Source organism: Ruditapes philippinarum, unplaced genomic scaffold (assembly GCF_026571515.1).
Source record: "Ruditapes philippinarum isolate M1 unplaced genomic scaffold, ASM2657151v2 ctg3703_1_1_1_1, whole genome shotgun sequence".
NCBI lineage: Eukaryota > Metazoa > Mollusca > Bivalvia > Venerida > Veneridae > Ruditapes > Ruditapes philippinarum.
This window is the reverse complement of record NW_026865945.1, coordinates 28392-46429: the sequence shown is the minus strand read 5'-3', so window position 1 is coordinate 46429 and position 18038 is coordinate 28392. Positions and strand designations below refer to the sequence as shown.

Genomic DNA, 18038 nt, shown 5'->3' with positions numbered 1-18038 from the left:
AAGCAAAATCCAAGGTGCAGAACTACATATGCTGACCAAGAATCCTGTTAAGTTTCATGACTCTAGGTTAAATACATTTTGAGCTAAGCACGACACAAATTGAAAATTGGAAATCTTCACTAAGTCAAGGAAAATAACCCTGACAAAACATATAAATTCACAAGCGAAACCCAAGATGCAAAACTTCACATGCAGATCCTGTAAAGTTTCATGACCCTATGTCGAATACTTTTAGAGCTACATGCGACACAAGTTGAAAATTGCAAATTTTTACTAAGTCAAGGACAATAACACTACTAATACTTGATAAATCTAAACATAGATACTTTGATGAATAGCTTCACATGCTGATCAACGCACTGACGGATGGACGGACAATAGTAAATCTAAATGCCCCCCCCCCCTAAAGTTGGGACACAATACATCGGGCGTGCTGTTTTTACTCATTTTAATACTCTCAAAAATTACAATCTCTAAAACAATCCAAACCTTACCCGAAACCTATACAGGTGCCAGATTATCCTTCCCTATCTATACTTATTCAATCTTCATAACCTACTAGTACATGTATTATATTACATTCATTGTTCTACAAAATGTATCTCTGTACTATGATATTAAAATATAAACAAGATATAACATGTATACAAAATATGAAGTGATAACATGAATGGGTCCTTTTATAAAGTTGAGCTTTACAAATACTTATTTTGAATTCATTTATGTACAAATTATTTATCATTATTTTTAGAGTAAAATGCATAATATATATATATATATATATATATATATATATATATATATATATATATATATATATATATATATATATATATATACATAGATATCATTTACCTGTGATATCAAAGTAATGTGAAAGATATATAAACATATTTATACATTGTTTCTAAGCTATACACAGCTAACGAAAAAGACTAATGCAATGAAGCATTGCAGAAGTATTGCATTCGTTTTCAAATGAACGGGTCAAAGGTTAGAAAGAAAGCGATTTATTAAATAATTATGTGCATAGATATATCTTTGATATATTTGTTTTACAGTTTTTCGATCCCTTCTAAAGCACCAATGTTCATCAAATATCAATATTTTTTACGGGACCAGCCTTTAAGCCTCGGCATGCAAAATCTCTAGCGACCGGTGAATCCATGACACCAAGTATTTGCCGAGTTTATTTAATGATGTATATACTTTTTGAGTTCCTTGGAGAAGTGCTGATTTTACAATTGAGCTTGGACCTTCGAAGGTTACTTTATCCAAAACTCCCCAACTATTAGAATAAATGTCAATGCCTGGAGCTAGCAATGCATCTCGTTCACCTGTGCTGGTAGTTCCAGAGGATCCTTCTATTCGGAGGCCTGAAAGTGAAAAATCTAATATTATAACAATCCAACTTACATAATACATAATATTATAGTTGACAAAAAGTCACACCTCGTTTAGTTGATGAGCATCAGCGCGTTTAAAGAAAGCGTTCGAAATATTGTACACTTTTTACAATTAATTGCTGATGGTCAAATGAATTATATATTGCACAATTAAACAAGTTTTAATCTCTCATTTACATTGAATCATTTGAAAAAAAAAATGACAAGGAAAAAAACGTACCTGCAATGCGTGCATTAAAGGCAACTCCAACGATACAATTTGTATTGTTTGCAGCAGCAACAGTTATACCCGCACATTCGGTCCCGTGCCTATGTTTAACAAGTAAAAGCTTTGTTAATAAAATATTATGCATAACTATAAATATAAGATATTGGTATGTTATGGACAAACCTTTTAGTTACATGCCAATCGACTCATTGGCTGTCCATTTACAACTTGTCAATAGCTAGGTTGGTTTACGAAACAAAATGAGGACATGTTTATTTGAGGGCTTTAATTGTGTAATACTGTTTGAGAACAGTTAACAATCAACAGAAAAGAAACCCAGAAAAAAGCAGTATTTCAATAAATATAAATCATTCTGAAAGAAATAGCAGTGTAAGATTTATTTAATTATATAACAAATATAACAGCTTTCTAATGCTTTTAAACACATTCATTAAATTGAAACAAAAAAAAATCATTTTTCATACTTACAAATCACCGGGATTCGGAGATGGGTCATTGTCTCGCTCGTATAAATCAATGCTCAACTTTGCATTCTAGAGAAAAATAGCATATTTATTATCAGCATATATAATATAACATACAATGAGTTAACATATGATTAGTTTTGGAAAATAAAGATGACAAGACAAACTAAATATATATCACAATACAAACATAATCAATTAATTGTCACATATAACGAGAATGAAGTTTAATCTTCTCTTATAATCTACAGCTTGACAAAAAAAATAAAATATGTATAGGTGGTAAAACACTAGCTGACACTTTGAAATAAGACTGTCTTAGTGACCCCCTGTATATAGCGACGTTCTGTCTCTGTGACCAAAGTTAGATGCACCGAACAGTATTTACTATATAAATGGTCTGTATGTAGCGACTCCTTGTCTAGTCCGTACAGCGACCATGATTTAGCGTTTTCTGTAACGTTATATAAGCCGTGCAAAGCGACTTTTGCAAGGGGAGTAACTCGAATGGGGTTACCAAAAATTAAAAGAAATTGAAATCAAAAGATTAGGGAAGCAATGCAAAAATAAAAGTTGAAGACATAAGAAGGTGAATATTACGATTTAGGAAACCAGAATGTGTACATAAAAAGTTTAACAAAAGGTTTCAAACAAATTAATCACCATTTTCTCCCAACAATTTTAATAAATACACATCAATACAGAATCCTAAACCTTTATTCATTTTTATTCTTCTGTAAGTGTTTTATTGTAGATAGTGAATCTTCGTAAAATTGAATTCAAGCAAAGTTTATTTTACAAACAGATTTATCAATATAAATTTCATTTTAAGCAATATGTAACATTTAAATACTAAATGTAATGGTGTAGTTTATAATCTTAACCAATTATACATGCAATTTTAATACTATCTTGTTTATAAATGAAATGTGGTATGTTCAATATGAATAAAATATAATTAAACCCTAAGTATGGTACTATCCTGCCAAAATATTGGCAAAATGTGTTCATATATCCAAATTCTGTAGTGACACCCTATCTATAATGACAAACATCGAAAGTCACTGTAAACAGTTTTTACTGTATGTGCTTTGGCTTATTTTAGGAAAATTTATTTTCTATAACATTTCAGGTATGTTTTATTTCTTCGTGGTATAATAACTTTTTGATATCATATACGGCTCGTATAAAATAGATCTAATCATCAGTATTGTAGCAAGTTTGTTTTAAATGATGAATTATAAAGTGCCTTTTTTACTGTTTGTTCTAAAAGAGATGTTAATTTTTTAACATTATATAATACATACAAAGTTAGGCTTTAAATCCGGATGGTTAAAATCCACGCCGTCGTCAACTATACCAATTGTGACACCCTTGCCTGTGTATCCCTTTGACCATGCTGACATCACGCCCATGTCTGTAGATTGTCTTCCATTCTGGATATCACGGTGAAAATACCATTTAAATAAATAAAACTATTCTTAACGTTTTGGAGTTTATGAATAGAATAATTTGTGATAATAAAATCCTCGATTGAAGCTATTGATATAAGAAAGTAATTCATTAAAATAAATACATTCATATTCGTATTTTATATATGTGTGTCTCTCTTTTCTTTTTGTTTCAAATATGAAATTTATGCGACTTACATACACAAGTAGTACACAGGTAAAATTAAATAAATGTCGTTAATTATGTTAATATTTGTTTTTCGTTAGCACTGTAATGGTCACATTGCAACTGTCCAGCTTAACTTGTAAAATAGGACCTCTGCTTCCGCTCTTTGTATATTTCAGACACGAACGGATACTTAAGTCGATCAGCTTACTCGATAGCCTCTTCACATTTAAGAATCTAACATATCTGGAGTGGGACAAGGTGTTGAAGTCAACGACCTTAACGACTCTGCCACATACTATTTTAACATATATTTTCTTAAATATCAATTGTACATGTTCATGATTAGTATAGAAAATGAAAACACCAAAAATCTACAATGATTATTTGGGATAGATTAATAACCATAATAATCTATATAAAATATTTATAACATGCGATATCTACCAAGTACCACATATTGCGCCAGTACGGGTCATTGACCAGATACGACCTCTTAACACGTTTGTTCCACTTCTGTTGTTCGGCGTATACAACCTACAATCACAAAGATTTCTACCAGAATACACAGACAACTTAAAACATTTATCACTTAAGTATGTCACCAGATAACCGTAAAATATTCTTGGCAATTAAGTGATTATCGCCTTAATTAATTCATTGCTTATTTAATCTGCGCATGTATTATGTAGTTTATGCCTTTGTAACCCTTAAGTATTTAGATAAAACAAATCTTGACTGAAAAAGAGACATGATAGAGACAACATCTGACATTATGTGCTACTTTTGTCTGCTTTAAGATAAGTGTTGGTAATTGATAAACTTTTTCTTTACACGTTAACATGATATTTTATTGACGTAATAATGGAATGTCAAAATCACGGTGGGAAAACACGTGACTTTTACGGTAACGCGTACAGACAATATGGCGGCCTAATTACCTCGCTTCACATGTGTTTTTAAGGTAAAACTTCTTCATAATAGCCCTTATACTTACATTCGAGACCTGTTGCAGCCTACGCGGAATAAAGAATTGTTGGCGTCTATACCTTATTTACCAACCCTGTGCTTATAGGTTTTACAAACACTCAAACATTCAACCGGAATTTTCAATGTCGACAATTATTTTGCGGGTAACATTCACGCAAAATTTGTATTTTTTTAAAACATTGATAAAACCACATTGAGTAAGCAAAGAGAAGAAAATCATATAATTTCTTTATTTAAAGATGTGTTTATTAGGCATGTTGTATGTTGACTGGTCATTTTCTTTTCCAGTACATAAGAGAAAAACGATTTGGGTAACAGACACGGGTTATTCTTTTGTTGATAACTCCAACGCAATATTTTTTATGCAGGCAATATCTTTACAAGTTATAGCCTAGATATTGATTAAACAAATTCATGATTGATGCATTCAGTTTTAAACGTTCATAGAATTTCGAGTAATTTTATAAATACCCCTTAAGAGTCTCGGATAGAATTAAACCCCTATAGGTAGCTGAATATTTTAACTCACGTGAATATATTAAACGACGTATCGATATAGATGAATGAATCGCAGAAATTAAAACAAAAGTGTAACATATTAATAGGAAGTCTTGTATTTCATTTTAAGCACAATTTAGTAGTCATTTTTCATGTTTTTCCAGATATGGAAGATTCCAGCTCGTAAATTAATTGTGACAAATGTGGAAAAACATTTCGTTCACGGACAGGTCTTAATGACCACATAAAAGGCACCTCGGCACAGGACGTTATAAACCTTGTTGTAAAACATTTTACAGCCAACGTCATAGGTATGGCGTTTTACAATTCAGGGTTTAATGACATTCAAATATATATTCTCTAGATTAAATCACTTAGCTTTTAAGTAAATGACCGATTCTGATATTCTGTAGGTTGTTTGTATACCCTCGCCGTAAAATGGACATGGCATATAGTGTTGCCTTATTCAGTCATCATCAGTTTCCGTTCATTATCTTGGCAACGGTTGCTCACATTCAACTAAGAGTTGACATATGGATAAAATAAAATATGCAGGTCAAAGTCGAATTTGGTCATGGACAATGTGTTTAGAGAGACAATGCCTCTTGAAAAAATGTTCAGTTTCCGTTCATTATCTCAAAGAAACAAAGATGTTTAACTTATTTATGTTTAATGATATTTTGGCAAGATATTGCCATGGCTGACATTAATTCTAAAACATTATGAAACTAAAAATACAATGGCAGTGTATGTAAGATTCACGTAAATAAAAATATTCAGCTACCTAAAGGGGTTTAATTCTATCCGAGACTCTTAAGGGGTATTTATAAAATTACTCGAAATTCTATAAAGTCAACGTTTAAAACTAAATGCATCAATCATGACTTTGTTTAAGCAATATCTAGGCTATAACTTGTAAAGATATTGCCTGCACATAAAATATTGCGTGAGAGTTATCAACAAAACAAGAACACATGTCCGTTACCCAAATCGTTTTTCTCTCATGTACTGGAAAGAAAATGACCAGTCAAAATTCAACATGCCTAATATTCACATCTTTAAATAAAGAAATTCTATGACCTTTTTTCTCTTTGCTTCCTCGACATGGTTTCATCAATTTCTTTTAAAATACAAAATTTGCGTGAATGTTACCCGCAAAATAATTGTCGACATTGAAAATTCCGGTTGAATTTTTTGAGTGTTTGTAAAACCTATAAGCACAGGGTTGGAAAATAAAGTATAGGCGCCAACAATTCTTTATTCCGCGTAGGCTGCAACAGGTCTCGTATGTAAGTATAAGGGATAATATAAAGAATTACCTGAAAAGCACATGTGAAGCGAGATATTTAGGCCGCCGTATTGTTTGTACGCGCTACCGTAAAAGTCAAGTGATTCCCTGCCGTGAAAATATTTATTTACGTGCAATATATATTAAAGACCGAATGGCTAAAATTTAAATTTAAAGGCGATCATGAGGTGTAAAACGACTGATATTTGTTTGATTTGATTAGATATTTTAACACTAATCAATTCATTTTATTCAGAAAGACAATTTATAGTCACTTTTCTCAAAGTGTTTTTGTCCAGACGATTTTTTTTTCAAAAGGACAAATGTTTTACAAAAGACGAAAAGAGACATTTTCGCCTAGACAAAAACACTAAGCATATCGAGAAAAACTTCGGCTAGATAATCGTTTTGTCTAAATAAATCAAATGGATGATTTAGATCGAATTAAAATCCGTCGACTTACACATTATCGTCTCATTATTTAAGGCCATTTAACGTTTCCATACTTAAACCTTATTAAACTCACTTTGTAGATAACATGAAAAATGATTTTAAATAAGAATATTTGCAGGCTTTAAAATGTGCAGTGTATTGTCTTTTAGAAGTACAGGTTACAATATGATCATTAATGTTGCATGTGAGTACCAATTTATTTTTAGACACGTGTGGATCTAACAAACAAGTAGCTTTAGAAAATTATAAGTAACCTTTTCCTCTTTCAGAATTGTTTTGCTTATGTCATGAGCTCGTACTTTGGAACTAGTTGGCGAGTATTCATGTCTGAGTACAAACATATTGTCACCAATCTAAAATAGATAATATATGCTTACAGTTAATTAGGTATTTGGCCATAATGATTGTGCTTAATTTCTGATTTTGTTTAGGAAATAGATAAATTCTGAGCGCATTGTTGTAGAATAATGCACGTTTAGAGTTCAAATGCGTAGTAACCTTATCACGAAGGCCGATAGGCCTGAATGATTAATTACAAAGCTTTTGAACGGACAAAAACGTGCATAATTATACTATAATGCACGAAGAATAAGTATCTATTTCCATTCTAACACGTCAAGAAAAAATATAATAATTATCATTTAGGCAGTTCCGGTGGGATTAACAAAAACTGTCGTTAAATCTCTACCATGTGTAGAAACATTTTGAGAAAAACGAATTTTGAAAACGTTGATAAACTTTTTTATAACACTCAATAATTTTTCAAGCGTAATTTAAAGTATTTATAGTCAAATAAATGTAAAATTTAACTACCTTGCGACATTAAAAGAGCGTTCTTGATTTGATTGTTTTGTACACGCTGTCATTGTACATTGTGACGTCACGTAAACAACACTTTAAACGTCTGTACAGCGTTAACCGCTGAATTAAAGATGTTGGTGCTCGATTTATTTTCTTAGTTAGACCATTTTCTTTCATTTTGGATAATTTTCACAACAAAATTCGACGAAAAATGTTTTTTTATTTATCAGATTTTTCAAACAAAATGGCGCCGTCAATGTGTCGGTTTAAAAATACACAGTGAGGTAATAAGAACGGCGAGTGCATTGTTGTAGAATAATGCATGCTTCCGGCCTTCTTTAATTATGTAGAAAAATTCCCGAAAGTGTTAGAATAAGTAACAATAAATGTTTTACTTGAATATCACATTGCGCTTATTAATAAATAATACTGCACAGAACAAAATAAAACAGAATTTATATACATGTACAGACTTATACATAATGTATGTACATCGTCTTGTTAACAAAGCTTTCATTAAACAGAGTCATACAGCAGGTGAAATCACACAAAATATAAACAACATTTTTAAATAAATAAACAAAGATTTAAGACGAAGACTTTTATGTAAGAAGATAATTATGTTATGTTAATTATGTTAAGAGTTAATAACTTTGTTTCTCAACGATAAAGATTCTTGGATATATTTTGATAACTTATTTAAAACAGTATTATTTTGTGTTGAAAGTAGATCTATTATGTGAACAAAGATGGTCTAACATAACAACATTTTAAAGGCATTGCATTCGTAGACTATGAAGACAAGGGCATACACATATAAAGTGATATTCATCTTCTATGTCAAATGTATTGTAATACGAGTATAAACAATATTGCTGATCACGAGGTGTATAATTTCTATTATATCTGCCAGTGTGTATTCTTAGTGGATGTACAGATAATTTTAATCTACAGAAACAATTTCTATGTTTACGAAGCAGAATCAAGTTAGCTTTCATAACCAAAATAAAGCTTAAATTTCCTACAGTATACTAGATATACTTGTATATTAAATTGTGCAACTTTCAAATATCGTTATAAAAGTACTAAGATTTATTTTTCTTTTTAATAAAATATACTGATATTCATGATGAACTGGAAAAAATCAAAAAGGATGAAAAACCCATACAAACAAGACTACAAATAAGGAAAACGATTACAGAACATCTTAAACTAGATCTACCATTTTTTTCCTTTTTACTTGAACTTAGCTCGATAGAAAGTAATTCATGCCATTACAATAATCTTCACGTCCATCAACAACATAATTTATATCATCATAACGTTCATAATCATCATCATCATAATTATCATCATCATAATTATCGTCAAAATCATCACTTTCTCTAGCGTCATCATTATTAATATCATGATAACCACCATCACCAGAACCCTGGTCCTCATCATAAAAACTATTTAAATCAATTATCATAAACATCATCACTATCTCCAGTGTAAGCATTTATTACACACAGATCATCCCTCATCATCATCAAAGAAATAATTCCCATCATCATCATCATCACCACCACCATCATCATCATTATCTTTACCATCATAATCATCATAATAATCACTATCATCAGTAGCAGCAGCAGCAGAAGCACCATCAGTAACAAAAGCAGCAGTAGATCATCATTACCTAAGTTTAATGGTTTTGTACTACAACTTCTTATATGTTTATAATTTCAGTATGACATTAGAAACATCAGATAAGAAACAATTTTCAAAGTATTGCAACCAATATAAAAGTATCTTACACCCCCCTCCCCTTCACCCCCCACCCCACCCCGCCCGCAACATTCTAAAGGAGCATGACCATTCAATTATGCCATTGAGGAGGACATGAATAAACTTAAATTTATTTTGAGCTCTTAATTTATCTGTATCACAGTACTTAATGTGTTAAATTGCAATGCCTAATAAGGAAATATGTTTATGCAACAGATTATCAACATATCCAAATTTCTCAGGATGAATATGTATCAATAATATTTCAGCATTTTACTCTTTTAAATAAATGTGTGTTTTTTTGTTTTTGTTTTTTTAATGTTATCACAGGAAAAAATAGGGACGGCCAGACAGACGGACCGACATACAGTGGGCAAATCTTTAAACATCCCTGATTATGACCAGAAATTAACATTTTTAGCAGCTAAATTTTCGAACTAAAGAGGAGATAGCTCTTGAAATAAAGGCATCGTTATGAATCATGTGAGTCGTGATAGGATACCATTCATGGTAGCAAAGAAGAAAAGTGAGAAAAAAACATGTTGAAATATATACCAATTACAAAATAAAAACAAGAGGCCCTGCTTCCCTGACCCATCAACCATATCCGAGAAATGTCTTAGACAAGCATCCTGACCAAGTTTGATGACAATTGAGTCAAAAATTTGACCTCTAATGTGTTAACAAGGTTTTTCCATATTTGAGCAGTGTGATCTAGCTTTTTACCCAAGGAGATCCATATTCAAGCTTGACCAAGAAATCATCAAATCAAACTTGCAGACCAATTTCAAGGATATTTGGTTAATATCAGTAGCCACAAGAGAGTTCACAAGAATTTCTATTTTTAGCTCCTATGACCTAGGTTTTCATCAGAGATACCCATATTCAAACTCCTCCAATCAATTACCAGGCAAGCAACCTGACCAAGTTTAATTAGAATCGAGTCGAACTGTTACCATTAGAGTTTTAACAAGGTTTTTCAATATTTTGGCAGTGTGACCTTATTTTTGACCTCAGGTGATCTATAATCAAACTTGACATAGAAAACAGCAAAAGAGTCTTCCTGATCACTTCCCAGGATATTTGGATCAAAACTGCATCCACCAGAGTGTTAACAAGATTTTTCTATTTTTAGCCCCTGCGACCTAGTTTTTGACCAAAGAAAACCCATCTTCCAACTTGACGTAAATATCATCCAAAGAACCTTCGTGACAAATTTACAAAATATTTGTATCAAAACTGCAGCCACAAGAGTGTTAACAAGATTTATCTATTTTTAGCTCATGTGACCTTGTTTTTGACTAGACATGACCCATATTAAAACCTGACCTAGAAATCATCAAAACAACTTGCAATTGTCTGACCAATTTCCAGGATACTTGGATCAAAACTGCACCCACTAGAATGTTAACAAGATTTTTCTATTTTTAGTCCCTGTGACCTACTTTTTAACCGGAGACAACGTATACAAGTTACTTTTATGTAAATATTACATACTTAACGATTAATGCAAATAAAAGCATATATCGTGCCTTGAGGGTACGTGTGTGCTAAAAAATGAGAGGGTACCTGTGATATAAAAATTCAAATGAAGAGAGGTAGCCCGTGCCGCTGCAAAACCGAAAGTAGGGTGTTTTTATGAATTTTACATTTATTTTTGACAATATACTGCCATTTGTCCTAAGATGATATGTAAATGAACATATTAAATATGTTTGATGTATGTATAATCAAGCCACGGGTTCATTGCAGCCCGAAAAGTATGTCGTGGTGATGGGCGAGGCAAGACATGTCGATTTTTTGTAGCTTATTGTGAAGTTGCAGTACATGAAAAACGGGCACATGAAAAATCAGCACATAAATAAAATATTCTAGTGTTCCGTGGTATACATCTTTTCTACGTGTCATACCTCCTTTCCTTATTTAAATGAAATTTACTGGATTGTTATCCATGAGCAGAGAATGACCTGTGCATGTGCGTTTGAGCAGATTTCGCAAAGAGGGTACCGATATGGATATGCACCGTGCAATTGTTGACGACGCACGACGCCGGACGCCGGACATAGCCCCATTACTATACCTCACCTTGACCACTTTGTGGTCAGGTGAGCTTAAATATATATATAACAATTTGCATATAAACTCAGTTCAAAATGAAAATAATCATTTAAACCCAGATGTTAGACTTATAAATAAAATCAAATATGATGTAGGTGTAAATAATAAACATGTATTTAATATTTAAAGTGATTCCATGAAGATAATAGAATAAAAAGGGAAATTCAAAGTTTACGGGGGAGATAATTATGAAGATATGGATGATGAATTCAAATACTTTGACATATATTTATGATGTGGGGGTTTGCAATTTGTAGTAAATCCTGTAAGAAATGAGGAAACAATAAAACAAATCTAGAAAAAATCTATGAACGTAATCCTTGAAATAGCCAGGCTAGAGTATTGAATTCTCAAACATAATTTAAGAATAAGTTCAAGGATAATTATTCTGATAATATAGATGAAAAAATTATAAACATTGTCACATAGGATGTGGGTGATGATAAGTAACATTTATTTAAAGTTTGAAATTGATACTTAACTACAATTGTGAACCTTAACGTGCATAATCTCCATACCATACTGTCATCTATCTAGCTTCAAGGTTTATAAAAATATTTTAGTACGTTTTGAGTTATCACAGATATTGTTATATTCTCCATATTATTTTTTATCTATTGCCACAGCAACCGAATTTATCAACGTAGGTAAATAAAGAGATGTACATAATCTCCAGAATGCCATCTACCAATATTTCAAAATTTATAAATAGAGTTTTAGTACGTTAACGTTATCAGGGATCAAGTTTTGTAAACGGAAGGACGGACGTTCTCACAGGACAGTAATTATGTGGCTACTCTATTGTTCTCTCTATTGTTCTTTTTAGCCACACAAAAGAAAATAGCCACATAAAAGCATTACGGAATGAATGACATCAAAGAGAAAGAACAGTTACCTATTGTCCCTCTAGCCACATAATTACTCTCCTGTGAGTGCGGGCAAACAGAGGAACAGACATACATCGGTATGGGACTATTTTTTAGAGCTTTTATGCCACCGCATCATCTGTCATGTGGTGGCATATTGTGATTCACCTGTGTGTGTTTCAGGCAAATCTACAGGAGCCAGATATAAAAATTGGTATAAAACATTTTCCATTTGACTTCAATCAAATTTAGCCCTAGGGTCAAACTGGGTCATCTCCAATGTGTACTTATTTCTGTTGCTATGAAATCCTGACTATATGCACTATGTCTTTTTTGACTAAGACTAATGATATGAAGACGAATTAAATCACAGTAAAAAGATTCATTTTGAAAAAAAAAATTAAATAAGAGATATCAAATATATGTACCTCCAAGTGATTAATAAAATGGAAAATGTACCAGGGCATGTACTCATTTACCAAGGTTTACACAAAACGTGAGTGTGAATTTACTTGATTCCGTTTTGGTCCTGGATGTATAATGAAAAAAAGAAAAAGGCACATTGTATTGTTTTTTATTTACGGAGCCCCTAAGGTGACATTCTCGACACTTTTACACCGGCATTTAATTCGTTTTTACGAAATATTAATTCGTTATTACGAAATATCAATTCGTTTTTACGAAATATTAATTCGTTTTTACGAAATATTATTTCATAATTACGAAATATTAATTCGTAAAAACGAAATGTTATTTCGTAATTACGAAATATCAATTCGTTTTTACGAAATATTAATTCGTATTTACGAAATATTAATTCGTTTTTACGAAATGTTATTTCGTAATTACGAAATATTATTTCGTTATTACGAAATATTAATCCGTAAAAACGAAATGTTATTTCGTAATTACGAAATATTAATTCGTTTTTACGAAATCTTATTTAAGGTCATTTTGAGCTTGATAATGAACCTATTAATCTCACAAATGGGTCATTTACATGCCTTGATCAACTTTGCGATTATAAGCCGAATGGTTCTCAAGTTATTATATTTAAGTGAACAGGGTTTTTAAGTGAGAAGTCATTCTCTATCCAAAATGGTCTTTTTCCCCATTGTCAAATACATGTTCCTATCAGCAATGTTTTAATGTTTGAGGCAATCTTTTACGATATGTATCTTTAAAACAGAAACATGCTATATTATTCCGTTCTTTTATCATATACATAAGTAAAACTAATGGGACGAGGAGGGGGTTTGTCCAGATTTCACTAATCTAATCAATTTAAAATGAATATTTCCTCACAATTTAGTATTAGAAATGTCCGTGTTTGGATTTGAAGCACAGGACCCCCATTTTAAGTAAATTTTCCTAGCGCGTGTCTATCACGGCTGTGGCTCAACGCTATTGACATGCGAATATTTTAATTTATGTACAATAGTGTAAAGTTAAAAAACTTGGGGAGAACAAAAATCACTATTTATATTGCATGTACATGCCTTATATTAAGTCAGGAACTTAGTTTTGAGGCCTTATTTATAAATATTACCAAAACTCTTTGAAACGCTAGAAATAATTTAATTCGTTTTTACGAAATATTATTTCGTAATTACGAAATAACATTTCGTTTTTACGAATTAATATTTCGTAATTACGAAATAATATTTCGTAATTACGAAATAATATTTCGTAAAAACGAATTAATATTTCGTAATAACGAATTAATATTTCGTTATTACGAAATAATATTTCGTAATTACGAATTAATATTTCGTAATTACGAAATAATATTTCGTAATTACGAATTAATATTTCGTAAAAACGAATTAATATTTCGTAAAAACGAAATAAAATTTCGTAAAAACGAAATAATATTTCGTAATTACGAATTAATATTTCGTAAAAACGAATTAATATTTCGTTATAACGAATTAATATTTCGCATTTACGAATTAATATTTCGTAAAAACGAATTAATATTTCGTAAAAACGAATTAATATTTCGTAAAAACGAAATAATATTTCGTAATTACGAATTAATATTTCGTAAAAACGAATTAATATTTCGTTAAAACGAATTAATATTTCGTATTTACGAATTAATATTTCGTAAAAACGAATTATTATTTCGTAATTACGAATTATTTTTTCGTAAAAACGAATTAAATTCCGGGGAAAAAAGTGTGGAAAATGTCACCTTAGGGGCACCGTATTTATTAAACAATGAAATAGGAATAAAACTTATTAAACAATTTTAAAACAGTACACAGACATCAAAGGAGGGAAAAGCCTTTCTACACATTAGTTAAAAATGCTGTTTACAGAAAACCTTCAAGTTGTTCAAATAAGTCCTCCATTACGAAGAAGTGTTTTGTAATATAACAAATGACGATGATGCTCTACTGATGATGAAAATGATGTTAATTAATTGATTATGACGTACTGATAGTGATAATAATGATAATAGTACTGATGATGATTGAACGGGTAATGATGATTGTAATTATGATAGTTTGATGATGATAATCTTTATGACAATAATGATGTACAGGTGTTGATGATGACAATGCACTTATTACTGCTATGATGATGATGCATTGACAATGATAATGATGAAATGCATTAATGACGATGATAATGAACATATTATGATGAATATGATAGTGATGATGTGTTTGCTCTGTTGGTGTTATAACCTATTATAGTAAAAAGACAGTGGTGCTGGGTAATAGTCGAGACACGTTGGCGGATTCAATGTTTAAACTTTTATTCAAAAGAAAGATTTTATGTATATAACATATTCGTTGGTGATATTATTTCTTGGTAATGTGTTACCCTTAACGTATTTAGCATTTGAGTCGCGTCATGACAAAACCAACATAATGGGTTTGCGACCAGCATGGATCCAGACCAGCCTGTGCATCCGCGCAGTCTGATCAGGTTAATGCTGTTCGCTTATCAACCCTATTACAAGTAGAGAAACTGATAACGAACAGCATGGATCCTGATCAGACTGCGCGGATGCGCAGGTTGGTCTGGATCCATGCTGGTCGCAAACCCATTATGTTGGTTTTGTCGTGACGCGGCTTATTTAATAATTTGATAAAGCTAAGCCCCCACCCCAAAGCCCTATGGCTTGATAATTAAGAGTGTATGTCTAGCAAACTATTTCTTGACCGAGGTTCATTTTTCTTTTAAACGTTTGTCCATTGTGTATAAAATCATTCGTTTTGCACGTCTTATTCATATGAAGAATATGGCAGTTATATAAGCGGAGTAAAGGGTAATTGAGAAACACTGTGGTTAACTTTCGCCGATATATAACTTAAATACTATTTTCATATGATCTACTCTAATGTTTATGAGCTGCATAAAAATATTTTAAAAAATGAAAATAAATACCCCGCCTAAGAGTCGAAATCAGAACAGCTTGCACACAAAGCGAGTATTCTACCACTACACACTACTTTGCAATCTGTATTTTATTATGCGTAAAATATGTGCAAGAAGAATAATTATTTTATAAGAATATTCACTCAGGGAACACACTTTAAATCCGAAATTCATAATAGTGCACTTCAATTTTATTATTTTATGCACGAAATAATAGAAATGAAAAAAGTGTGTTTTTTGTATGATGATTGCCTTTAATACCAGCGTGCAACTATATAATGATAAACGGAATGAAAAAATATTTCAAAGGGAAAATTCTACATATACAAGTAATATTCAAATTACCAAGTATTTTCTGGCTTTCTGGTGGATGTATGGGGAAGGGATGTTACCATATTATAGAACAATTTATTCAAGAAATATATTTTAGGTTGTTCTGAATAAATTCAATATCCGAATTATGCTTGGTAGTTTGGTTTCGCGCGATTAACAAACTGATTTCTCGGTAGATATAGGGAACGGGGTATCACCATGTTGGACAATAAACTTTATTGTTATTTATCAGTTATATTTTCGCGAATAACCCACTGAGTCATCTAGCGAACGAAGGGAGACAGGGTGTTTCCATGTTGGAGAACATATTTTCTACCAACAAGAACCCCTCTCATATTCTATGTTCTTTTAAAAGTGTGTTTTGTTCGGCTATTTAATGCTAGTGATTGTGAATTGAATTACCAACTACCACCTTTAAAATAGTTGGAAATTACGAAACGATTAACTACATCTGTATCAGAAAAGAAGTTCTTAGATTTCCGAAGATCCAACTACTAATCAAAAAAAAAAATTGACGCCCATAATTCATACACATTTACTACTTCTTGTTAAAAACTGGTGATGAAAACAAAAATATCTAAGGACATGTAAATGTATGAGTGAAGCGTCGATGTATTATATTCTAAAACCAATATATGCTTCAGATCAATTACAAACATTCGTCAGCATTTTTCTATGCTTAATGACTACAATCATGTTTGACGTTGATTGTAGGTGAATATCCGTGTTCCTGAAGCAAGTAAATGCAACCTGAAACAAATGGCTTTTGTTTAATATAATGAACAGTCTGGTTTAAAGAATTGCACTTATCCTTTTATACCAATATTTAATAAAAAAACAACTAACCACATCGTTTTAGTTCATTTTAAGAAAGGATATAATCGATCATATCAAACATATATTTAGTTATTACCAAAAAATGTGATAATCTTACCTTGTTTATGTATCTAAATCCATTTCTGTCCGCAAAATCTTTCACCCAGCGATCTTTTGCGTGGATTTCTACTAACCATTCATTACTGAAATCACATATGCAACAAAGGAACAGATGAGAAATAATAAAGGCAAAAATATTTAGTTCTTTTACACTAATCATGATGTTTAAAATTCAAAATGAAACACTTGGCTGAAACTAAAGTATAAACTGATAACATTCTACTGATATGGAAAAGTTTAAGATTTTCAATCAAGTTTAAACAAACTATGCATACACCGACGTATGACACACGAGATATTTATATCGATTTGTCGTAAACGAATGGCCGTTTAAATTTACCATGGATATTATCAGTAACATATTTGTTTTTTTTTTCTTTGTACAGAGATGACTTCCTTATTTAAAAGCAACATTCGATAACGCAATATATAAATACATTTTGTATATGATTGAATAGCGGAATTGTTGAGATCGATAGCTTGCATGATTCAAAATCACCTTATCACGTTTTACCTTTCAGGAAATACTCCACGTCGGTGAGTACTACTTCGGTGTTTTATTTTGTCAGTAAATCCCCCAACCCTTGTCTAATCACGTGCCACCAAACACCGAGATCAAAGTAGTCGGATATTGATATGCGTCAAATTAGAAAAAAAATAAGTTAAATTTCAAGGTCATAAGGACAAACTAATAAGCTTTATGTCATCAACATCCATCGGTTAAAAAGTGATACCTCGCTTCGACGAATAAAGCTCCCCGTCAGCCAATAGGATTAAAATAAAGAATGTCGCCTTCAGGAAAAGGTTGACTAAGAACCATTATTTGTTGTGAGTGGTACCAATTCTTTTATCATCAACATTATCAACACATTCACC

At 31.5% G+C, this 18038-nt stretch overlaps 1 protein-coding gene across 1 annotated transcript in view; it reads right to left on the bottom strand.

Moving 5' to 3' along the window:
• LOC132730814 (proprotein convertase subtilisin/kexin type 6-like) overlaps nt 1–17364 on the bottom strand; it is a 31892-nt gene extending 14528 nt beyond the window's left edge. The window contains exons 1-7 of the mRNA XM_060716860.1: nt 17161–17364; nt 7200–7298; nt 4164–4253; nt 3407–3535; nt 2104–2168; nt 1627–1715; nt 1210–1376 (exon numbers count right to left, since the gene is read on the bottom strand). Coding sequence (XP_060572843.1) covers nt 1210–1376; nt 1627–1715; nt 2104–2168; nt 3407–3535; nt 4164–4253; nt 7200–7298; nt 17161–17322 — 801 coding nt within the window. The 5' untranslated portion in view covers nt 17323–17364. The remainder of the gene's footprint in view (nt 1–1209; nt 1377–1626; nt 1716–2103; nt 2169–3406; nt 3536–4163; nt 4254–7199; nt 7299–17160) is intronic.
• Between the last annotated feature and the right edge of the window lie 674 nt (nt 17365–18038).